Below are 26624 nucleotides of genomic sequence, written 5' to 3'. Positions count from 1 at the left end.
TCTATCCTATCCTGGAACATTTCTTGTCATGTGAAGTGTTTAATGTCTGCCATCCCTCCCGTTTCTTCTGTCCCTACTTCTCAGGAGGAACCTGGCGATTTGACAGGAGTGCCGGAGGAATATCATGATCTGCGCACGGTCTTCAGTCGGTCCCGAGCCAACTCCCTTCCTCCTCACCGGTCGTATGATTGTAGTATTGATCTCCTTCCGGGGACCACTCCTCCTCGAGGTAGACTATACTCTCTGTCGGCTCCCGAACGTAAGGCTCTCGAGGATTATTTGTCTGTGTCTCTTGACGCCGGTACCATAGTGCCTTCTTCTTCTCCGGCCGGGGCGGGGTTCTTTTTTGTTAAGAAGAAGGACGGTACTCTGCGCCCCTGCGTGGATTATCGAGGGCTGAATGACATAACGGTTAAGAATCGTTATCCGCTTCCCCTTATGTCATCAGCCTTCGAGATTCTGCAGGGAGCCAGGTGCTTTACTAAGTTGGACCTTCGTAACGCTTACCATCTCGTGCGCATCAGAGAGGGGGACGAGTGGAAAACGGCGTTTAACACTCCGTTAGGGCATTTTGAGTACCGGGTTCTGCCGTTCGGTCTCGCCAATGCGCCAGCTGTTTTTCAGGCATTAGTTAATGATGTTCTGAGAGACATGCTGAACATTTTTGTTTTTGTCTATCTTGACGATATCCTGATTTTTTCTCCGTCACTCGAGATTCATGTTCAGCACGTTCGACGTGTTCTACAGCGCCTTTTAGAGAATTGTCTCTACGTAAAGGCTGAGAAGTGCTCTTTTCATGTCTCCTCCGTTACTTTTCTCGGTTCCGTTATTTCCGCTGAAGGCATTCAGATGGATTCCGCTAAGGTCCAAGCTGTCAGTGATTGGCCCGTTCCAAGGTCACGTGTCGAGTTGCAGCGCTTTTTAGGTTTCGCTAATTTCTATCGGCGTTTCATTCGTAATTTCGGTCAAGTTGCTGCCCTCTCACAGCTCTTACTTCTGTCAAGACGTGTTTTAAGTGGTCCGGTTCCGCCCAGGGAGCTTTTGATCTTCTAAAAGAACGTTTTACGTCCGCTCCTATCCTCGTTACTCCTGACGTCACTAGACAATTCATTGTCGAGGTTGACGCTTCAGAGGTAGGCGTGGGAGCCATTCTATCCCAGCGCTTCCAGTCTGACGATAAGGTTCATCCTTGCGCTTATTTTTCTCATCGCCTGTCGCCATCTGAGCGCAACTATGATGTGGGTAACCGTGAACTGCTCGCCATCCGCTTAGCCCTAGGCGAATGGCGACAGTGGTTGGAGGGGGCGACCGTTCCTTTTGTCGTTTGGACAGACCATAAGAACCTTGAGTACATCCGTTCTGCCAAACGACTTAATGCCCGTCAAGCTCGTTGGGCGTTGTTTTTCGCTCGTTTCGAGTTTGTGATTTCTTACCGTCCGGGTAGCAAGAACACCAAGCCTGATGCCTTATCCCGTCTGTTTAGTTCTTCTGTGGCTTCTACTGATCCCGAGGGGATTCTTCCTTATGGGCGTGTTGTCGGGTTAACAGTCTGGGGAATTGAAAGACAGGTTAAGCAAGCACTCACGCACACTGCGTCGCCGCGCGCTTGTCCTAGTAACCTCCTTTTCGTTCCTGTTTCCACTCGTCTGGCTGTTCTTCAGTGGGCTCACTCTGCCAAGTTAGCTGGTCATCCCGGTGTTCGAGGCACTCTTGCGTCTATTCGCCAGCGCTTTTGGTGGCCGACTCAGGAGCGTGACACGCGCCGTTTCGTGGCTGCTTGTTCGGACTGCGCGCAGACTAAGTCGGGTAACTCTCCTCCTGCCGGTCGTCTCAGACCGCTCCCCATTCTTTCTCGACCATGGTCTCACATTGCCTTAGACTTCATTACCGGTCTGCCTTTGTCTGCGGGGAAGACTGTGATTCTGACGGTTGTCGATAGGTTCTCTAAGGCGGCACATTTCATTCCCCTCGCTAAACTTCCTTCCGCTAAGGAGACGGCACAAATCATTATTGAGAATGTATTCAGAATTCATGGCCTCCCGTTAGACGCCGTTTCAGACAGAGGCCCGCAATTCACGTCACAGTTTTGGAGGGAGTTCTGTCGTTTGATTGGTGCGTCCGTCAGTCTCTCTTCCGGGTTTCATCCCCAGTCTAACGGTCAAGCAGAGAGGGCCAATCAGACGATTGGTCGCATACTACGCAGCCTTTCTTTCAGAAACCCTGCGTCTTGGGCAGAACAGCTCCCCTGGGCAGAATACGCTCACAATTCGCTTCCTTCGTCTGCTACCGGGTTATCTCCGTTTCAGAGTAGTCTGGGTTACCAGCCTCCTCTGTTCTCATCCCAGCTTGCCGAGTCCAGCGTTCCCTCCGCTCAAGCGTTTGTCCAACGTTGTGAGCGCACCTGGAGGAGGGTGAGGTCTGCACTTTGCCGTTACAGGGCACAGACGGTGAGAGCCGCCAATAAACGCAGGATTAAGAGTCCAAGGTATTGTTGCGGCCAGAGAGTGTGGCTTTCCACTCGCAACCTTCCTCTTACGACAGCTTCTCGTAAGTTGACTCCGCGGTTCATTGGTCCGTTCCGTGTCTCCCAGGTCGTCAATCCTGTCGCTGTGCGACTGCTTCTTCCGCGACATCTTCGTCGCGTCCATCCTGTCTTCCATGTCTCCTGTGTTAAGCCCTTTCTTCGCACCCCGTTCGTCTTCCCTCCCCCTCCCGTCCTTGTCGAGAGCGCACCTATTTACAAGGTACATAAGATCATGGACATGCGTTCTCGGGGACGGGGTCACCAATACTTAGTGGATTGGGAGGGTTACGGTCCTGAGGAGAGGAGTTGGGTTCCGTCTCGGGACGTGCTGGACCGTTCACTCATCGATGATTTCCTCCGTTGCCGCCAGGATTCCTCCTCGAGTGCGCCAGGAGGCGCTCGGTGAGTGGGGGGTACTGTCATGTTTGTCATTTATTATCATGTCTTGTCCCTGTGCTCCCCATTCTGTTCGTTTCCCTCTGCTGGTCTTATTGGGTTCTTTCCCTCTTTCTATCCCTCTCTCTCCCCTCCCCTCTCACTCTCTCGCTCTCTCTTCTCTCTATCGTTCCGTTCCTGCTCCCAGCTGTTCCTATTCCCCTAATCATCATTTAGTCTTCCCACACCTGTTCCCGATCCTTTCCCCCTGATTAGAGTCCCTATTTATTCCTTTGTGTTCCGTTCCTGTCCCGTCGGTTCCTTGTTTAGTATTCACCATGCTGTGATTGCGTTTCGCCCTGTCCTGTCGTGTTTTTGCTGTGATTGTGTATCGCCCTGTCCTGTCGTGTTTTTTGCCTTCATCAGATGCTGCGTGTGAGCAGGTGTCTCTGTCTACTACGGCCTGCGCCTACCCGAAGCGACCTGCAGTCTGTGGCCGCTTCTCCAGTTATTCCCCTCTACAGACTAGAGGATTTCTGTTATTCCCTGTTTGGACTTAAATAAACTCTGTTTCTGTTAAGTCGCTTTTGGGTCCTCTTTCACCTGCATGACACAACCCCCCTTTCTTTGTGTAACCACCATATCGGTTCCATCCACCAGGGACGTTTTCTTGTATGACATAATTAGTAATCAATGTATGATCCATCCGGTGTATATGTAATTCTGTGTGATTATTTAGGAATTTAGTAAATAAATAATTAAACCAAATTTTGTATTGCTGCCTTGTCTATTTTCCTGGTTTTGTCCTTTCTACCTGCCCTGACCCTGCCTGCCGTCCTGTAACATTGCCCTCTACGCTGGACTACCGACCTCTGCCTGCCCTGACCCTGACTGCCGTCTGGTACCTTTGCCCCACTACTCTGGATTACCGACCTCTGCCTGACCTGACCCTGAGCCTGCCTGCCACCCTGTGCCTTTGGCTGCCTGTGTTCAAATTAATAAACTTTTGTTCTTTTGAAATTGTCTGCACCTGGCTCTTATCTTCAAACGTGATAAAGGGATTATAGAGGTCACAGTTTGAACATGAAGGACAAAAAGAATATACACTCATATAACATTGTTTCATTTCATTAAATGTTTCTGAGTTTTCTCTGTAAGCACTGTATCAATTGATGGGGGCACTGTAGTGCCATATGTTTGTTATTCCTTGCTCACATTGTATATAGACTTGTTTATACTGTATTATTGACTGTATGTTTGTTTTACTCCATGTGTAACTCTGTGTCGTTGTATCTGTCGAACTGCTTTGCTTTATCTTGGCCAGGTCACAATTGGAAATGAGAACTTGTTCTCAACTTGCCTACCTGGTTAAATAAAGGTGAAATAAAATAAAGGGCCATGATTCAAGGACTCCATCCAGCTACCCTGCCAGTTCAGGTCTCTGAGATCTGGACAGCGTAAGAGACCATAGACCTTTGACATGTATAGATTAACTGAAAATAAATTGGATACACATTTAACTGGAAAACAATATATTTTCAAATTGGCCAAAAGCAGCCTTATACCTTAACAGTGACACTGGCCTTAAGTTTCTGGTCATTTAATTTCTAATTCACATCAACTTCTCAAGTTAAAAAGTTGGAGCCATTTGAATGAGTCAGCAGAAAATAGTTCAGTTACAGTTTCAAGGAGGCGTCCCTCTCTTTTTTTAATGCAAAGTGCTGCTTCAATCTACTTTTCTATTTTTTACAACGCTTCAGTCTAAAATGTGGACAACGTGTTAGAGCTGTGCTCACAGAGCGGAGCCAAGTCTTCTTTACACCTGCTGAATATGAAATGTCTATGGTCCCAGGCCACTGAGTCTTGAAGGTTTTTACTCTGACCCATGTTGATCTGTCATGGTCTCTACGGATAAGTGAACCAATGAGGGTCACTGTTGAGTGAGCTGGGGGATAAGACAAGTTTTACATTTAACATCTCAGTGTATTCACACAAAGTAGAACACCGGTCTATGAGCTCAGACCTAGAGTGCTTTAATTTCTGCAATTTCGGCAATGGATTTTGTGACATTTACTTGTGTAACTGTGTGGCTTCCGTCCTTCTCATTGCCCCAACCTGGGCTCAAACCAGGGAACCTCTGAACACATCAACAACTGCCTCTCATGAAGCACCATTACCTAGCACTCCACAAAAACAACTACTTGAGAGTGAGAGATGTCAGCGATTGAAATGCTACAGCTAACTAGCTAGCCATTTCACACCGGTTACACTTGTGTATTTTACATTATTGCAACTTGGAGAGAGACAATCTGAACATAGCCACTACGTTATTGGTTATGGTATCAAATGAAAGATCCACAAAGAAGTATATAAATATATATACGTGTTGATACAGAACAGAAATGCTTTTTTCGGTTGTTACAAATTGACAAAAGCAGCTCCCTCAGGGTGGTGGCCCAGATAGGAGGATAATCAGAATCAGTGTAAAGGTGCAAGGAGATTTTCAGCAACAACTAAAAACATGAACTCTAAGAGGCATCTTGGATTTGATTGGATATGTAAGGCACTCTGTCTTGGAGTTTGTCATTGACTGTTGATATAAAGATCTGTCATTAAAACCACAAACATTCAGCGCTGATTGATCTGAATATCAATGTCGATCTCCCCCTCATACTGTAAATACCAATACATTCACACAATCTGAGTGAATGTGTTCATACATTTGACTTTTTAGTTGTGTAAACAGATAAAACTCTCCACATATTGGAAAGTATCTGGGCTATAAGCATTTTGATATAAAACTGACTGGAAGTTATTGACAAACCTAACCAATCTTTACTTGTAAATGTGTGGAATTGTAGATAAACATCGTATGGCAAGCTCCAAAGCTGGTGTGTGTGTAACAGTCGTCGTATGAAGGAGAGGACCAAAGCGCAGCAAGTGTTCATCTTGATATTTAAGACGAATAGTGAACACTGAAAGTAAAAACAATAAAACGACAAATGAACAGTCCTGAACGGTGAAATAAAACACAGAACAGAAAATAAACACCCACGAAGCACAAGTGGGAAAGGGCTACCTAAGTATGATTCTAAATCAGAGACAACTAGTGACACCTGCCTCTGATTGAGAACCATACCAGGCCAAACGCAAACACAACATAGAAAACGGAAAATAGACAACCCACCCAACTCATGCCCTGACCATACTAAAACAAAGGCATAAATAAAAGAACTAAGGTCAGAACGTGACAGTGTGTTAAATATGCACATGTATCTTCAAGGTATTCAACATAACCGGTGTGCACTTTGCTTTAAATCATTCAAATGACTTCTGTCACATAATTTAGCTTTTCATGGGATTAGCTCACCTCACACTACAGGCCATCCAATATGTCCAAGCCATAATTTTATTGCACAGGTGATATAGTCTATCATCCTTTGAATGCTCTGCAGCACTTGATTATTGCATCTCGGGCTTTTTTCTATATGAAATATGATTATGGCTCTAAACGAAGCTGTTGCAATATAAACACCCATGAGGAATAGAGTCCCCTATAGGGTACACAACAAATATATGCATCTCAGCACAAATGTAAGCACTATACATACGATGCAGGAGTAAACATCTTCCAAAAGGAAATAGTGAACAAATTTCCATTTTAATGTCATGGGAAATTCCCTTATATACTGAACAAAAATATAAATGCAACATCCAACAATTTTCAATTATTTTACTGAGTTACAGTTCATATAAGGAAATAAGTCAATTTAAATAAATTCACTAGGCCCTAATCTATGGATTTCACATGACTGGGAATACAGATATGCATCTGTTGATCACAGATACCTTTAAAAAAAGTAGGGGCGTGGATCAGAAAACCAGTCAGTATCTGGTGTGACCACTATTTTCCTCATGCAGCGCAACACATCTCCTTCGCATAGAGTTGATCAGGTTGTTGATTGTGGCCTGTGGAATGTTGCTGGATATTGGCGGGAACTGTCATACATGTCGATCCAGAGCATTCCAAACATTCTCAATGGGTGACATGTCTGGTGATTATGCAGGCCATGGGAGAACTGGGACTTTTCAGATTCTAGGAATTGTGTACATATCCTTGCGACATGAGGCTGTGCATTATCATGCTGAAAAATAAGGTGAACACAGCGGATTAATGGCACGACAATGGGCCTCAGGATCTCGTCATGGTATCTCTGTGCCTTCAAATTGCCATCGATAAAATGCAATTATGTTTTTGTCCGTAGCTTATGCCTGCCGATAACATAAACCCACCACCACGATGGTGCACTCTGTTCACAACTTTGACATCAGCAAACCACTCACCCACACAATGCCTTACATGTGGTCTGTGGTTGTGAGGCCAGTTGGACGTACTGCCAAATCCTGTAAAACAACTTTGGAGGCAGCTTATGGTAGAGATATTAACATGAAATTCTTTGGCAACAGCTCTGGTGGACAGATATGCTGTCAGCATGCCAACTGCACACTCCCTCAAACCTTGAGAGATCTTTGGCATTGTGTTGTGTGACAAAACTGCAGATTTCACACTGGTCTTTTAGTGTCCCCATCACAAGGTGCACCTATGTAATGATTGTGCTGTTTAATCTTGGCAAAGGAAAAATGCTCACTGACAGGGATGTAAACACATTTTTGTTTTAGAGAAAAAAGCTTTTTGTGCGTATTTAAAACGTCTGGGATCTTTTATTTCAGCTCAAGGAAACATGGGACCAACACTTTACATGTTGTGGTTATATTTTTGCTCTTTGTAGGAACCTGTTGAGAATGAATCCCAAGTGAAAATTGCAGGACTGAAATAATGATTAATACTTAACATGGTGGAATGGGGCAAAGAATGCTGAGTGTTTGACTCTTGTTCAGTGGAATCTGAAACCAACAAAAAAAGATGCGTGATTGTGTACCTAAGCTTAACTGCTGCAGCACATCCCACTTTTTCATGCCTCCAAAATTGCACAGATTACACACACCACACACCAGTGCATTCACAGGCATACAGTGCTAACTGCAAAGAAACATGATGGTTTGTTAAAGGCTTTACCTTTTGGCAGTGTAACATAAGATAAACACTTTGATACCGCTGTACAATTTTCTTGTTATTTAAATCATGAGCTATATGCATCCTCTGCTGGTTGGTTGTATTCTCTCCTATGTAGTTGTTTTTTATTTCTATTTTGTCTCAGATAATATTTCCATCAAATAATATTCAGATATGTCTTACGGTTGATTTTAAAACATCTTCATGTTGCGCTGTGCAAGAAAGTTAAAGATATCCCTAAACAAGAGACTTGAAAGGAATGATTAAAAGTGGCACAGGGATTTAAATCCTTCCAGTGTGCCAACTTTAGTGCTTTGAAGATGGCATATTGGTGGTTGCAGTTAGTACTATGGGGAGCAATACCTCTAACAAATCGGAAAGAGGCGTTGGTTGTTCATGGGCACTTTCTCTGTACAATCTAGTACAGCTTGTTTCACACCTGGGTGGCTCCCATGCATTTTCTCAAAGTAATGTGTTCAAAGGTCCTTTGAGGAAAGTTACTATTTTTCCATTGATCTAATATGAGAGACGCCACTTCTAAGATGATTGTTGTTACTCTTCTTGGATTGTAATTGAACACACTTTAAGTGTGTGTCCCCATAGAGCCTTACGACTGAAAGGCTGAATAAAATAGCATATTTGCATGCTACCGTAGATCTCTAAAAGATGTGTTTCATTGTTTCATAAAACATAGTAGCCCAATTATTTCATATAAAGCTGATTCTTGGCATAAAGCACTATTCTGAATCTTCAAGGCTTGGTTAAATATCGGTTGGACTCCCATCCTACTTTATGGACCAGACTCCATTTGAAGTGTTCACTATATGCTGGAACAGCACCCTGCTGGAGTTGTCCATTATCTGCTGCAGGATTTTGTACTTCTTTTTGTCTTTTTGCATTCATTTAGCTTCATCAACAGTAAATCAATTTGCAAAGATAGCTATTTCTGATTCCTGAGAGCATCTGTGGAGGTAAATACGCTGCTAGGCTATTTATCCATCTCGCACACTGCTGTGCCAATCAAGACAGGCAAATAGATTAGCTACAATTAGTCAAGTGTAATGGCCCATAAATCACAATCTAAAGGCTGCTGGGAAAACCTGCAGGTTGCATAGTTGGATAACATCATATCTCAATCTCAACTACAATAAACTGAAAATGAAAAAAAAAACAATGCTACCAAAGGAAATGTTGTTACCATCAATACTATTACCACTCTAGGGGTCCAGCAACACCCTTCATCATAACAATGGTTGTGACACTTTTATCAATGAAATCCTGGCCTGTATCAAAATTCTCTAAAATCCCAGACAAAATCTGCTGTCAATTTCATTTAGACTCCAATGGTTACATGGAAAATCAATCTTTGTCGGATTAAATGGAGCCCATTCAGACAACCAGACAAAACCCCCTTATTAAACGCCATTACCCTGATGGATTAGCTATTCATGTTCTGAGAGGCCAGCCACTAATGCATAATAAAAGAAGATGTGACATTTACCTAGAATGCAAAAGTTACAATTCTTCTTTTATGTGGATGAATAAAACACATGTAGAGCGAACGCAATATAACGCAATATTGCCAACGTTATTCATGCTGTAACATACAACATACAGTAGCTGTAGTTAATTCTGAGGCAGTGGTTAGTACTAAGATATCAGTAGTCAGTGCTAAGATATCAGGAGAAAGTGTTCTGATACAGCCAACATTAGATAAGCCCATCATTGTTCATTCTTTCTTATCACTCAAATCAAGAACTTGCTCACGCTGCACACAATAAACCATTGTCCTTAAAAGGAATTGTCACAACCAGGAACAAGTGTTGTTGCCAAATGAGACTGATATTGCATTAGAAAACATTTAGGGAATTGAGTTACAACCCTGTAGCACTAACACAACTCTGAATCACAAGGGATGTAAATGTTCCGGGGGAAAAAAACGAAGAAAAAAAGCATGCTTATCTTTAGAAAGGTTTACGAGCAAAGTGCCATGCTCGTGCATCATTCATAGCCTAAGCCCCAGTGTCTCAAGAGAGCTCATGAAGTTTGCTACAGTGTATGCCATCCTGAGAGATGTTTTCGACAAGGGGGGCGAGTTGAGACTCCAGTGATATTTAGACTTCATGGAAAATAAATGACATGTAGTATTGTCCTGGCTGGGTCAAAGTGATTTGTGCTGTTTACTTCATAAAACACACTACACAGTTTTGTAATGATCCTAGTTTGATACAGTTGACCTGAACTCCCTTGAAATGCCACAGCTATCAACCACAGGTTTAATAATGCAAATAATGCCAAAATAACGTAAATGGGAACATATACTAAGCAGATAACAACTACAGCAGTAGTCTCATCTCTCTGCACACAGCTTAAACAGTAACCAATTGAGGTCCTGCAGAGGTCAATGTTAAAGGAAAACTCCACCCAAGAACTATCTTTGTTTTTTTGTTTCATTAGTCCATTGTTGATATAGTCCCTAAATGTTTTGCGTGTCAACAATCAAGTTTTAAAGATACATAACTTTCAAAATAAAGAAATACAACCGTTATGATGCGGTATGCTAAATGTATCATACCGGCTGTAAAAACAAATACCAAATATCGTTTTGGGGTGGAATTGTCCTTTAAGTGAAATCTACTTAGCAGTGTTTATTCATATGAAATATAATATAATAATAATAATAAATGCCATTTAGAAAGACGCTTTTATCCAAAGCGACTTACAGTCATGTGTGTATACATTCTACGTATGGGTGGTCCCGGGAATCGAACCCACTACCCTGGCGTTACAAGCGCCATGCTCTACCAACTGAGCTACAGAATGACCATATATATGCAGAATTTCAGACACATTCATGAATTACCATATAATACAAAAATAACTGTCGTTTATATTTAATATTGAGAATTTGTGGCCCATGAGGGAATCAAACAAACTACTCTGGTGATGCAAGTACAATCCTCTGTCAACTTAACCAATGAAATCAATATATAGTAGAGAAACAAGTCAATAGTGAGACCATTCCCATTTTGGCATCACAAATATTTTCAGTATTTTTAAACCCTATAATACATCAATCCAGACAGGCTTTTAATTGGAGAAACATGCAATAATAATAGGTCTCACCTTCATAAATTGCTTTAAATCCTTGTGCACTCACAGCAAAATCTGTTGTGAACCAAAGGGCCATTATTGACCCTGTGCTCACAATAGGCGATGGCAACATGAAGCCAGATAACCTGCGAAAAGAGAGAAATGTTACATAACATCTAGTCATTGTTATCAAATATTTAAGTACTTCACATTATTGTTAGTGGCCCCAGTTTTGTACTGTGCTTTTGTCCCAGATTTGAAGTTTTCAGAGAAAGGATGTAAAAGTAAAATGCTTTACACCCAGAAGAAAAGGAAATGACATCAGGCACACAATAACACGCATGGCAAGGAACAAGAACAGAAGGACCATAGCATTGCTAGACTGCCTCAAAGACCCAGGAACAAAGAACCAGGGTATGCCTTCACTAGGATCTAATGCTAACACATTCTGGTGTCAGAGCACATAGATAAGATAGTGTCACATGGACAGAGTGCAGCTCACAGAAACAGTGCAGATGTGACACAGAAATAAACCCTACTGATTTTCCCTGTACGTCTACATCGCTAGTGTCCACATTCAATTATAGATAAAGCTCCCCAAAATGTGTATCGCTGTGTGGTGTGCACTCACAACTTTCTATTTCCTAAAGCCAGTTCAGACTGACCAGATTCTACTGCCAAAATGTCAGTTCATTAGGTGTGAATGCTAAACCAGAGTCGGGCAGCATCTTGTTGACCTGTTAATGCACAAGACAATCAGAGCATGCGGTTGCCAAAGATAAGTAAAGTGAATGTTCTGCAGCTAATGTCGATATTTTCTAATGTAGCTAAATTCTAACATTCAAAAAAGTGTTACTGAACAGAGTACCAAACAAATGCATAATATTTACTGGATAATAAAGGCATTATAGTTCATTTGTTACAATAGCGTTTAGGTACAAACACCTAGTAAACAATATTATGAATATTAATATACATATTTTGCCATTAAACAAGCTAGTTAGCCAAACTTGTTAGCCTATAATATTGTTTCAACTCATCAAGCCAAGAGTTGTAAAGTCTGTAAAAAAACAAAAATGGTAATAAACCACTGATCCATTAGGTCTATCCAATAATAATTTCAAGAAGGAGGCTTTTAGTCCTTTCTCAATGACACCATTATTAAAGGCTGATATGAATCATATTAGTCACTGAAATCAAACGCTTACTATAGATTTTTCCTACATTCTTAGAAAATAGGATAACAGTTTCTGGTTCCAGGTAGAACTATTTGGGGTTCCATGTAGAACCATCTGTGGAAAGGGTTCTATGTGGAACTCAAAAGGGTTCTACCTGGAACCAAAAAAGGGTTCTACCTGGAACCAAAAACTGTTATCCTATTTTCTAAGAATGTAGGAAATATCTATAATATCTATTAATCTAGGATTAAAAGCCTCTTTCTTGGTTTCTCCTATGGGGAGATAGCACCTATTTTTCTAAGAGTGTAGCCACCAATATCATTCCTAGACAGTACTGCTACTGGAGCATGTTCCCAGAATGATGTATGCGCTTCTTGTTTGCAGTAGAGTATCTATCTGACTGGCAGGTCTTTAATCAATCATTCATTTTATGTCCAGTGATTTTCCCACTTACTTTTGTTCAACAAGCCATTTTGTGTTAATTTAATTTCAAACTTGAGCAGCGTGTGAATCTTTCATTCTGTGTTGGTACAGGAGACAACTGCACTGAATCATTTATTTCGCCCCACCCTCCACACACACACACATAGACACACACATCTATTTTTTATCCAGTGGATGAAGTGGCTTGCTTGAGCACGAAAACAAATAACTGCCGCTGTAATGTTTACCACTAATAGTTCGATTCACTCACCTGTGAGAGATATTGTATTTTTTCCACAACTAAAAAAAATGGTATACCCTCAGTGTATTTTTACTGTTAGCTTCTGTTAGCTCACCAATAGTTGTCCACACACTGGGTATTACCGAGTAAAATAGATTGTCAGGATATATGTCATAATCTCTGAAATGCCACGCAAATTAATATACACTATGCAGTGAGCCACCTATTCTTCATGGGCCTGTCACTAATCCAAACGATCTACCTAATCCAGACACAGGTGTCAGCGCAGAAACATGTTTCAAGCATATGCACATGGAGGACAGATGACCAACATGGCCTAAAGAAACAAAGGTGCTAAACTGTTTACACTGAGGATGATTGTGTGGACATTTGAGATGTCCCTGTGAAAACCTCTGGCAATAATATTGGTTTCAGTCAGCTTTCATGCTATTTTATATTAAGGCTATTATTACCTTATCTATGTATAATCCACAGAAAATATCTGTGTATTCTGCCACCAATATATGTATGTCCTTATGTTATATTGACAACACTATAGTAGAAAAGTCCCATGGAGTTGGAGGAAGAATCCTTTAATTCATGGCCAGTTGCTCAGCTGGGCCAAGGGCACTTTAATTAGATCAGGTGGAAAAGTCCGACAGATCTCAACTCATTAAAAGGAGGAAATCGCCATCGCCCGATCTCGCTGCTTTCTTTTCCTTAACTCCGTTTAATCCAGAAATTCTGTGCGTCGATGAATCCACCGAATCTGTTACCTATCATCTGAACTATCTGTTGCGATCGGGAGAGCGGGCCATCATTTATTGCTTATAGTTATTACTCCGGAGTGCGGCTTGGAGCGCACGCTTCAAACCTATTATGTCATGTAAATGGTCAATGATCACGGCCCTACAGATAGATCATCACAGGCCAATTATGCCATCGATATATGGTTAATATGTAATGAAATTACATGTACATATGAAGACAAACTTGAAAGGGTAAAATATGATATGTCATTGTTTGCTGAACTGATCCATTCTGATATCAAACTGATGGAGATTAAAGATTGAATAACCGATCACTGATTGAATTATTTGTATTAGTCTTCTCATGATTATGATGAATAGTTACGAGCCTAAATGACTCAAGGATGATTCATTCCTATTGACTTCTTATTGAACTGAATTACCTAATTATGTTAATAATTAATTATTGTTATGATTTGATCTTTGTGATTATGAATTTGATTGGATACATGTTATTCTGGTTCCTTTGTTATGCAGCACAGGCTACCCAGTAAATATACCACTTTATGGTTAAAGGAATTCCTGCCTCAGTCTCATCCATTCCTCTGTCACCTGACCCGTGACCACCTGTTCACCTTCACTGTCAGTCATCCTACCTGTCCAGCTACCCACACAGATTCCACTAATCTTTCAACTATTGCTTAAAATAAAGGGATTACAACCCTAAACAGCTTCCACTTCCCGAAACACCATCTTAAATGCACCCTTTGTTCAATGATAATGGGCTCCTTATCCTTGCTTGACATTGAATTATTGTGTGGTTTAACTCTCAGTTCCTCTTGGAAAATCACATGGAAAGTTGTCTAAGAGTCAAAACGTATGAAATAAGTGGTTTCTCCGTCACCTCAAAGACGAGACCCTTGAGTAAATGCAGCTCTTGTTCACAGATGAAAACTCCTGATTAGCAGCTGCACTGACAACAGCTCTGAAAACAGAATTCCTTTTGACACTGCCATGGCCACATCACCATACTTTGGAAGCACACAATTAATTAGACGGTGATTGTTGTTATATTGATAATCCCTGAATAAACACACCGGAACTGAGGACTAGAAGGAAATAATATTCAGGGTATTCTCTTTAGTTTTTCAATCAGTTAAAATGGAGAAGGGGAATAGTGAAAAAAAAACAGAGTAATGACAATAGCAAGACTAATGCCAGGGTCTGGTCACAGAGACTGTATTAGTGGTTAGTGTTCAACCGTTACTCAATTTCAAATGGAAGAGTGGCAAGTTGCAAACAATGTGAGGGTTTTCTCAAAATCAACAGACAGTTATGGGTGTGAGGACTTAGATTCATGTTGTCAGCTTTTAGCTCTTGGGGAATAACTTAGCCATCAAGTACAAAAACCAAGTACAACAAATACATTGCTAACATTCACAAAGGGCTAATTGACCTGTCTGAAAGGAATTCATAGAACCTAGTTACTGTACAGCATGGCCAACTAATGTGTATACATACCATTGTTGACCAATACCATTGTTGGATAAATTGTGTTAATAAATACAACCATCTTTATGGCTAGGATTTGAACTTTGGCTTCTAATTCGTGAGTTTGGGACTTTTTGAGTGCCTGAATGTTTGCAGTTTGCAAAGAGATGCCTGATTGGTCTTGAAAAATCATATTGTCAGTAAGTTCCCAGACCAGTCAGAGGCTTTTATTAGAGTCCATAACAGAGCTAGGCTGTGGAGTTGTTATGATGCTGCTACTCTTTCAAGGATGTCAGCACAGTGTGCATTAGCTCAGAGAGAACATGGGACTTAGCTCCATTTCCAATGACTCCAAGGTCTTTGGAGTAAGTGTAGGCCTATCTGTTTACTGACAGACGATTCATCCACCTTGACTTCTATCCCTCCCTTTTAACGATCATTTCTAAAGTATTTTCAGAAGTATAGCAATAGGTTATTCACAGACGATGGAGCGTCCTTTTTTTATGAAAAACTTTTTTTTTGTTATAAACCTATACATAACTTTAAAAGATTAGGGTTTTTACGTCATCTCTATTGATCACTGTGACAATTCATATTTAAAGGCAAATTGGTATAGAAGTCCAAAGATCATACATCCTGGCTTTTCTCTATAGGTTCAGATTTTTGAGCTGAATAAAAACTTAGTAATAAAGACAATTGCGTCCAATTACTTTCTTAGAACGCCCTCCCTTTTTAATTTGCTTGATCTGGAGCTTAATTGCAATGTACCTCAATGGACTCCAAGCAAAAGAACAAGCTTTGTGTGGAATAAAGGCAGTAAGCTCTGCCTTTATATTCTGAGATGAGGGTTCCTGGAAATGAGAGATGTGTACATAATTTCACTGGTGAACACTGATTGTAAGATTAGGTGAGCTGATCTTTGAATGTCTGCCTTACAAGTCATCAATGGGGCCAGTGTGCACCCATACAAAGCTTCCATCAGTTTAGTTAAGAGAGATCTCATGTTCATGGTTGGGTGTATGTGCAGATTGATTCAGTGCATGTGCTCATTTGCATGCACAGTTGATTGCGTTACTGTTCGACTATGAATCCAGTCTGGCTAGTGATGAGACTTAGCCTAAGAGCCACGTAACTACAGGGGTATACTACACCACCACAGCCAAAGTAAAAATACACATATCGAGAGAAACAGGGGAAAGGAAGTGTTGATTGTTATTGACAATAGGTCAGTCTGTCACACAACTTGTCCAATGAGACCAACCACTGTACTCGTCTGCTACTGATTCTTATCAAGACGCAATTGTACATTTGGGAAGGAAGTGCTTTTTCACACCGAGAAAGGGTGATTGATTGTTGAAAGATCAAGTAGCTTACTGTGAGGAACTATAGTTTTAATATATTATCATTCGCAATGGACGTCAAAAAAGTACTTTCCTATATTTCCACGCAGCAGGCCAGGTAATTATGCATGCTCAGGTGTGCACGCTCTCTCAACTTACATTAAGCGATATTAAATTAAGTGGGCAAACCAAAACAGATTGATCTTGGTTGTTCTGACAGAGTTTTAGCATGAGCTCCAGCAGACTGCAGTACGCGGTGGGGGGTGGAAAGGGTTTTGGTTAGAGTGCCTTTAATGGATAGATTCATAACACGTTCCCCTTCTTATAATGAAACTTTTCATGTTTTAATATAGGAAAAACCCAAGTTAATGTTATATTTCAATCTGTGTTAGTCGGAACCCGCGGTAGGGGAAACGGCGCCACCGTCTGCCCCAGGGCCGTTATGTTTTGTTTTTGTTGACTAAGTGGAGGTGATGAGCATCGCACAACGTGATCTCCACATGTCTTTTCAGTACATGCTGTTTGATCACACGTGCAATGACGTCGGAGGGGGGAAGCCCGTGTTCATTGTTCGCCGTAACTTGTTTGTTACATAGCCAACGGTAGTGTCAGTTTCACCACTAAGGATTCCATCCATTTGTTTTCCTCCCACGGAATAACCCTTCAAGATGCACTCCCATCATCTCACAGGTACATATAGAAGACACTCGTGGAGTTTTGGATGACGGTTATTGTCCAGCCAATTACTTTTGGCTGCAACTCCTGGCTACATGTGCTGCCCATAGAAAGTCAATGATTTAATAATGGTTTAATGCCATAACGGGTGGACTGGCGGCCATTTTGCCAGTGTAGTAAAAAGGGGACCACAAAAACCCGTGAACCCAGACAGATGGTGTGTTGGGTCTGCAGCAAGAAAGATGCTGCGTAAAGTTCACTTCAGCGTACTCCGTTGCGAGTGTACCCATAGGCTAGGTTGAAGGTGACAAATGATATGTTTTCCACCTAGCCCATAGGAGCGCAGCAGGAAGTAAAAGCAGGAAGTGCACCCATCAATCTGTGCTTTTAAAATATATATATAAATTAACAACCAATCAATACAGAAAGTACATGAGGGAACACAAGTGTGTATATATAGATTATAAACAATGGACAATCGAGCTAGGGGGTACAATATCACATAAGGACCGTATGGGGCATACATACACTTACTCTAACAAAAAAGCTGTTCGAATTGTATTTAACTCTTTTTGTAGGGTAAGAAAATGTTTATTTTTGTTTGTAAATTTACATTTGTGGTTATGGATAATGAAATGAATTACATAATGTTCAGCTTATTTCTATCGTATGTAAAGAATCCAAGCAGTACATCTCCACAATAGTGTTAAACCTTCATAAAAGTGTTCAATTATAAATCTACTGATGTCTTGCCACAGTTTTCTTACATGCCAAAAAAGATGCAAAACTGTTTCTGGGTGGTCATTACAAAAGGAGCAATTTGAGTTGATGTTTTCCTTAAACTTCTTCATATAGTGGTTGGCAGGATCATATTTATTAATCATTTTAAATGAAACTTCCTTCATTTTGTTAACAAGTAGGTATGTGTGTGGCAACATCCACACTTTTTTCCAACAGATATTATCAATAAATCCATTCCAATAAGGCATGACATAAGTTATAGATACAACATCCTGCTGAGACAAGGATCATATCGCTCTGTTGTTGAATGGACCAAAAGAGAAACAAATCTTTCCTACTGATGAGTCAACAGGGTCAATAGAAGGTAGGCTCTGAGGGTCAGGTCTTTCCTACTGATGAGTCAACAGGGTCAATAGAAGGTAGGCTCTGAGGGTCAGGTCTTTCCTACTGATGAGTCAACAGGGTCAATAGAAGGTAGGCTCTGAGGGTCAGGTCTTTCCTACTGATGAGTCAACAGGGTCAATAGAAGGTAGGCTCTGAGGGTCAGGTCTTTCCTACTGATGAGTCAACAGGGTCAATAGAAGGTAGGCTCTGAGGGTCAGGTCTTTCCTACTGCATTTACATTTACATTACATTTAAGTCAATTAGCAGACGCTCTTATCCAGAGCGACTTACAAATTGGTGCATTCACCTTATGACATCCAGTGGAACAGTCACTTTACAATAGTGCATCTAAATCTTTTAAGGGGGGGAGGGTGAGAAGGATTTACACCTGCATTGTTTGCTGTTTGGGGTTTTAGGCTGGGTTTCTGTACAGCACTTTGAGATATCAGCTGATGTACGAAGGGCTATATAAATAAATTTGATTTGATTTGATTTGATTTATCTATTTTAATAAATCCAATGAATAACCCATCACAAAGAAATCCATTATTAATTTGTTTTAGGCAGGTCCAAATAAAACATACGTTTAATTATGTTACTGCTCTGTGCAGCCTACTGTATACGGCTGCGCCATGCACATTAAATCAATAGTTATTTTGTTCATTAAACAGACAAGACAAATTTTGGCTACCCTGATCACAGTCAACACATGTATTTTATAGTAGGCTAAGAATATAATGAAATATAACTACAATTAACATATAAAAAGTTATATTTTGAAACTGAGCAGGTGTGGTGTCATACATTGAGAGCATCTTCATCATGATACCAATGGAAAATAATAGCATTATATATTTTCTCGAGCATGTGAGTCTCATGCTCATATTTCAGAACCCTTCGCGGGCTTTTGGAGTTGCCTTTACGCGACAAGATGGTGGGCATCCAATGCATATGGCTCCGGTAAATTTTTCAAATGGCCAGTAAACTAAAATCTTTGTATGGTGACATATTTTCCTGGAACAAGAATGTAATGAGTTACATTTGAATTGAAATGACCATCGATAGACCTTTAACCATATAAATATTTAATACAATATTCTGCCCATATTTCTATTTTTGAAGGACTTGAACCAACAGATGTTTTAGGTACAGTAGCCTACAGAAGCTACTGTAAAATGCATTTGAGTTTTTCTTGGAAGAGAAACACCATAATATTGCATAATCAAGTAGATGTGCTAAAAGATGCCCCTCTGGTGGTTAAATGAGCTTTAATGGCAAGCTCCGAAAACAAACCGAAGCATACTACAACAAACCAAAGCATAACGCACGCAATTATGCAGTATGACGCAACTTTTAAATGAGGAACCACTGTGTGTCACTAATGTATTTTAAGTAAATGGTGAAGAGCATTACCATGTCATAGATGTAGGATTGCTTCATCAATTATCAAGTATCTGAGAAATCGGTTACGCTTAGGCTTTGCCATTCAACTCTTTCAATTCCTCAAATCATTGTTTTAAGTCAATTGGTCTCGACTGTAATACTGTAACTCTGTGGGGGCCTCAGAGAAGTGGGTATAATGTCAAGCATTTTAGTTTCAGTTCTAAGGTAAGGAGAACAGTGCAGTTCCCTCGGCCCTATTCATATTACAACGTTTCACTTCAAGAGTTTTCCGTGAGGGATGCTTCGCCATGGAAAAAATATCCTTGGCTGTCTTAGAAGAGGTTTAGTTTTCTGGCTTTGTCAACCTCTGGACTGAACAATGACAGTCATAGAAAAAGTATACTGTGATTTCATATTGCAGTTTCAAGTTGACTGATGTTTCATTCTCAGTCCTGGGTTATTCTGTTTCTGGGATTATCTTTGTGCCTGGTTTGTGAATAGATATATCTCAGTAGTTGACAATGGGTTCACACCTCAGTCACTGATACAGAGCTGATTCTAGATTATCAACCAGTGTATTGTTTGAGGATATTCATTCTCATTATTTCTGTGATCCATCAGTATTCAGTCTATAGTATTCACTCTACAGCATTCACTCTAGTACAATGAAGTCTAAGTCATCTCCTTTTGTGTTTCAATACCCTCAAACTGCAAGGTGTTTGGAAACAACAGAAACAAAACAAGCAATAACTATGTTAGAAACGCTATATATACAAAAGTATATGGACACCCCTTCAAATGAGTGGATTTGGCTATTTTAGCCACACCCGTTGCTGACAGGTGTATAAAATCGAGCACAGAGCCATGCAATCGCTACAGACAAAAATTGGCAGTGGAATGGCCTTCCCAAAGAGCTCAGTGAATTTCAACGTGGCACCGTCATAGGATGCCACCTTTCCAACAAGTGAGTTTGTCAAATTTCTGCCCTGCTAGAGCTGCCCTGGTCAACTGTTAGTGCAGTTACTGTGAAGTGGGAATGTCTAGGAGCAACAACAGCTCAGCCGTGAAGTGGTAGGCCACACAATCTCACAGAATGGGACCACCAAGTGCAGAAGCGAGTATCTGTCCTTGGTTGCGACAGTCACTGCCAAGTTCCAAACTGCCTCTGGAAGCAACATCAACACAATAACTATCCATGGTCGAGCAGCCGCACACAAGCCTAAGATCACTATGTGCAAAGCCAAGTGTGGGCTAGAGTGGTATAAAGCTCTGGAGCAGTAGAAACATGTTCTCTGGAGTGATGTATCACGCTTCACGATCTGGCAGTCCGACAGACGCATCTGGGTTTGGCAGATGCCAGGAGAACGCTACCTGCCTCAATGCATAATGCCAAGGAATAATTGCCTGGGGCTGTTTTTCATGGTTCGGGCTAGGCCCCTTAGTTCCAGTAACGGGACATCTTAATGTATAGCATACAATGACATTCTAGACGATTCTATGCTTCCAACTTTGTGGCAACAGTTTGGGGAAGGCCCTTTCCTGTTTCAGCATGACAATGCCCCAGTGCACAAAGCGAGGTCCATACAGAAATGTTTTGTCGAGATCGGTGTGGAAGAACCTGACTGGCATGCACAGAGCCCTGACCTCAACCGCATAGAACACCTTTGGGATGAATTGGAATGCAGACTATGAGCCCAACCTAATTTCTCAACATCAGTGCCTGACCTCACTAATGCACTTGTGGCTGAATGGAAGCAAGGCCCTGCAGCAATGTTCCAACATCTAGTGCAAAGCCTTCCCAGATGAGTGGAAGCTGTTATAGCAGCAACGGGGGGACCAATTCCATATTAATGCCCATGATTTTGGAATGAGATGTTCGACGGGCAGGTGTCCACATACTTTTGGTCGTGTAGTGTGTTTTGCCACACCATGGACTCAAGCAACTGTCTTAGAAATACACCCCAATATATATAGTATAGTGAATCATGAAATGGACACCAGCTCTACCATTTGTCATCCTGCAAAAAGGTGAGCACGTTATTGGAGCCCACCAACGGTGTAGTCAAAATATATTGGTATATCCATCACATGGCTCAGCAAGCCTTGGCTCTCCTTGACTCACAGTACAACTGCATCAATCATAGGAGTCAAACACAGACTCTGTTCTGTTACAGAATTCAATTCCATGACAGTGGTACTCTCTGCAACCCCCCCAGCACTTTTGCACAGAATTCAGGTGACTGAACCGTGACTTCTGATCCATACGGATACAAAGGCATACACTACATGGAACCCAAAAGAGTTCTTCAAACGGTTTTCCTATGGGAACAGCCGAAGAACCCTTTTAGGTTCTAGATAGCACCTTTTTTCTAATAGTGTAATAGTGTGCTATCTTGGATGTTTGTTTTTCCCATGATGAGCATGATTGATAGCAAGACCTTTAGCATATAGAAAAGCATAATTAAAATTGTTAAAGTAAAGTGGTGTGAGTTTGTGGCTTATCGACACTCCCAACATGTTCAGCATAGCATACATTAGGGTAGAATAACTAAATATGTTATTAGTGTTTTTATCAAATAATAAGAAACACTAAGCCTATAAGTGACTAAAATACAAAGTCACTACAGGTGACTAAATACAATGCACTACAGGTGACTAAATACAGAGCACTAAAGCAATGCCTGTCTGTCAGCATTGTCTGTTTTTATAATCTAGTGCTCCAAGCAATTTTCACTCAAATCTAAAGTAGGGTAGGAGAATGTTCACATTATGCCACCCCTCACACACTACCTGAAAAAATCTGAAATAGTCTCTGTGGGGATAAAATGCCTTCTCTGACAAACCAATAAAAACAATGTCATAAACTGTAGACTATAGTATACTTTCAAGGTTTCCAAGATGGCGTAGCAGTCGGACGTGTGTTTAGTCTTGTCCCGTCCTGTCTAGTGTAAATATAGTTTTCTTCGTTTTTTTTTTCTGTATATATTTCGTACATATTTTAATCTCACTTTCCAACTAGAGCTGAATATACTCTCCTGCAACCCGCATCACCCAATGTGGTACGGATCTGCTTTTTCTATACTTTACTTTAGAACCGGAACCCCCATCAGAAGCTAGCCAGCTAACTAGCTACTAGCTAGTACTCAGTTAGCCATTGCTAGCGGTCTTCAAAGCTAACTAGGACACCAGCGTGACATCAACCCAGAGCACATCAGACTGCTTTTTCTCCGGATTCCTACCGCAAGCTCTGAACCTTTACACCGGATCATCGCAACTAGCTAGCTGCAATCCGAGTGGCTACTCCTGGCTAACGTCTCTGTCCCAAAACAAGCACCAATTAGCCTTGAGCTAGCCTCGAGCTAAGCCCATCTCCCGACTAGCCGAAGAGGCCCAACAATACCTCTTTTGACAATTGGCCTGGACCCTTTACTGCCGACACGGAGCCCCGCCGATCCATCACGACTGGTCCGCCGACATAATCGTCCGAGGTGGTTTCAACAGGCTTTTTCGTTGCGACATCGCCAAAGATCCATCTGCCGGCCAAGGCCCGCGAGCTTTCTGAAACGCTGTGTCTCCAGCTCACCTAGCGTACTAGAGCACCTGTAGCATACTCCTGGGCTACAATTACCCGGGCCCACGACCGGTCTGTCGCTGTCACCGCATGAAGAGGAATAAACAGACTCACCCCATCGCGACGTCCCCCCAAAGGTTAACTCTCTAGCCCTCGCTATCTCCCTGCTTGCTAATTCGGCCTGCTAACGGCTAGCTTGTCTAGCCCGGGCCTACGAACTGTTAGCTTGTTAGCACAGGCCTGCTAACCATCTGAATCACTGCATCCCAAACACTCTGAACCCATTTACTTTCTATCTCTTTTTGATTTTTATTTTGTTTATACCTTCCGGAAACCTGCCTCGCCCACTGTGGTATGGAATCGCTGTTACTTTTAATTTTTATTTTATTTTTATGACACACTCAAGAACCTCCAGACGCTAACCAGCTAACTAGCTACAAGCTATTTAGTCATTGTTAGTTTAAAAAAAAAAAAAACCTGGATAACACTCGCCAGCCCAGCCCCCCTGCCCCATCCACCGCTGCCCCCTGGACACTCATCTCTTGGCTACATAGCTGACGCACACTGGACTGTCCATTAATCACGGTACTCCACTCTGCTTGTTTGTTTTATCTGTCGGCCCAGTTGCCTAGTCAACGCCATTTTACCTGCTGTTTGTTGTACTAGCTGATTAGCCTCGCCCACTGTTTTTAGCTAGCTTTCTCAATTCAACACCTGTGACAACTGTATGCCTCGCTGTATGTCTCTCTCATATGTCAATATGCCTTGTATACTGTTGTTCAGGTTAGTTATCATTGTTTTAGTTCACAATGGAGCCCCTAGATCCACTCTGCATACCCCTGTTACCTCCCTTGTCCCACCCCCCACACATGCGGTGACATCACCCATTACAACCAGCATGTCCAGAGATACAACCTCTCTCATCATCACCCAGTGCCTGGGCTTACCTCCGCTGTACCCGCACCCCACCATACCCCTGTCTGCGCATTATGCCCTGAATATATTCTACCATGCCCAGAAACCTGCTCCTCTTATCCTCTGCCCCCAACGCTCTAGGCGACCAGTTTTGATAGCCTTTAGCCGTACCCTCATACTACTCCTTCTCTGTTCCGCGGGTGATGTGGAGGTAAACCCAGGCCCCGCATGTCCCCAGGTACCCTCATTTGTTGACTTCTGTGATCGAAAAAGTCTTGGTTTTATGCATGTCAACATCAGAAGCCTCCTCCCTAAGTTTGTTTTACTCACTGCTTTAGCACACTCTGCTAACCCTGATGTCCTTGCCGTGTCTGAATCCTGGCTCAGGAAGACCACCAAAAATTCAGAGATTTCCATACCCAACTATAACATCTTCCATCAAGATAGAACTGCCAAAGGGGGCGGAGTCGCAGTCTACTGCAGAGATAGCCTGCAAAGTAATGTCATACTTTCCAGGGCCATACCCAAACAGTTTGAACTACTAATTTTGAAAATTATTCTCTCCAGAAACAAGTCTCTCACTGTTGCCGCCTGCTACCGACCCCCCTCAGCTCCCAGCTGTGCCCTGGACACCATTTGTGAATTGATCGCCCCCCATCTAGCTTCAGAGTTCGTTCTGTTAGGTGACCTAAACTGGGATATGCTTAACACCCCGGCAGTCCTACAATCTAAGCTAGATGCCCTCAATCTCACTCAAATCATCAAGGAACCCACCAGGTACAACCCTAACTCTGTAAATGAGGGCACCCTCATAGACGTCATCCTGACCAACTGGCCCTCCAAATATACCTCTGCTGTCTTCAACCAGGATCTCAGCGATCACTGCCTCATCGCCTGTATCCGCCACGGAGCCGCAGTCAAACGACCACCCCTCATCACTGTCAAACGCTCCCTAAAACACTTCTGTGAGCAGGCCTTTCTAATCGACCTGGCCCGGGTATCCTGGAAGGACATCGACCTCATCCCGTCAGTTGAGGATGCATGGTCATTCTTTAAAAGTAACTTCCTCACCATTTTAGATAAGCATGCTCCGTTCAAAAAATGCAGAACCAAGAACAGATACAGCCCTTGGTTCACTCCAGACCTGACTGCCCTCGACCAGCACAAAAACATCCTGTGGCGGACTGCAATAGCATCAAATAGCCCCCCGTGATATGCAACTGTTCAGGGAAGTCAGGAACCAATACACACAGTCAGTCAGGAAAGCTAAGGCCAGCTTCTTCAGGCAGAAGTTTGCATCCTGTAGCTCCAACTCCAAAAAGTTCTGGGACACTGTGAAGTCCATGGAGAACAAGAGCACCTCCTCCCAGCTTCCCACTGCACTGAGGCTAGGAAACACGGTCTCCACCGATAAATCCATGATTATCGAAAACTTCAATAAGCACTTCTCAACGGCTGGCCATGCCTTCCGCCTGGCTACTCCAACCTCGGCCAACAGCTCCGCCCCCCGTAGCTCCTCACCCAAGCCTCTCCAGGTTCTCCTTTACCCAAATCCAGATAGCAGATGTTCTGAAAGAGCTGCAAAACCTGGACCCGTACAAATCAGCTGGGCTTGACAATCTGGACCCGCTATTTCTGAAACTATCTGCCGCCATTGTCGCAACCCCTATTACCAGCCTGTTCAAACTCTCTTTCATATCGTCTGAGATCCCCAAGGATTGGAAAGCTGCCGCAGTCATCCCCCTCTTCAAAGGGGGAGACACCCTGGACCCAAACTGTTACAGACCTATATCCATCCTGCCCTGCCTATCTAAGGTCTTCGAAAGCCAAGTCAACAAACAGGTCACTGACCATCTCGAATCCCACCGTCCTTCTCCGCTGTGCAATCTGGTTTCCGAGCCGGTCACGGGTGCACCTCAGCCACACTCAAGGTACTAAACGATATCATAACCGCCATCGATAAAAGACAGTACTGTGCAGCCGTCTTCATCGACCTCGCCAAGGCTTTCGACTCTGTCAATCACCATATTCTTATCGGCAGACTCAACAGCCTCGGTTTTTCGGATGACTGCCTTGCCTGGTTCACCAATTACTTTGCAGACAGAGTTCAGTGTGTCAAATCGGAGGGCATGCTGTCCGGTCCTCTGGCAGTCTCTATGGGGGTGCCACAGGGTTCAATTCTCGGGCCGACTCTTTTCTCTGTGTATATCAATGATGTTGCTCTTGCTGCGGGCGATTACCTGATCCACCTCTACGCAGACAACACCATTCTATATACTTTCGGCCCGTCATTGGACACTGTGCTATCTAACCTCCAAACGAGCTTCAATGCCATACAGCACTCCTTCCGTGGCCTCCAACTGCTCTTAAACGCGAGTAAAACCAAATGCATGCTTTTCAACCGATCGCTGCCTGCACCCGCATGCCCGACTAGCATCACCACCCTGGATGGTTCCGACCTTGAATA

General features: G+C 42.4%; 1 protein-coding gene across 1 annotated transcript in view; it reads right to left on the bottom strand.

The window, feature by feature from the left end:
- The window catches only part of LOC124038747 (CUB and sushi domain-containing protein 1-like), a 374488-nt gene that overhangs the window by 290613 nt on the left and 57251 nt on the right, over window positions 1-26624 (bottom strand). The window contains 1 exon segment of the mRNA XM_046354821.1: window positions 11100-11212. Coding sequence (XP_046210777.1) covers window positions 11100-11212 — 113 coding nt within the window.

This window comes from Oncorhynchus gorbuscha, linkage group LG06, assembly GCF_021184085.1.
Source record: "Oncorhynchus gorbuscha isolate QuinsamMale2020 ecotype Even-year linkage group LG06, OgorEven_v1.0, whole genome shotgun sequence".
NCBI classification, from domain to species: Eukaryota; Metazoa; Chordata; class Actinopteri; order Salmoniformes; family Salmonidae; genus Oncorhynchus; species Oncorhynchus gorbuscha.
This window is presented reverse-complemented; position numbering and strand designations above follow the sequence as displayed.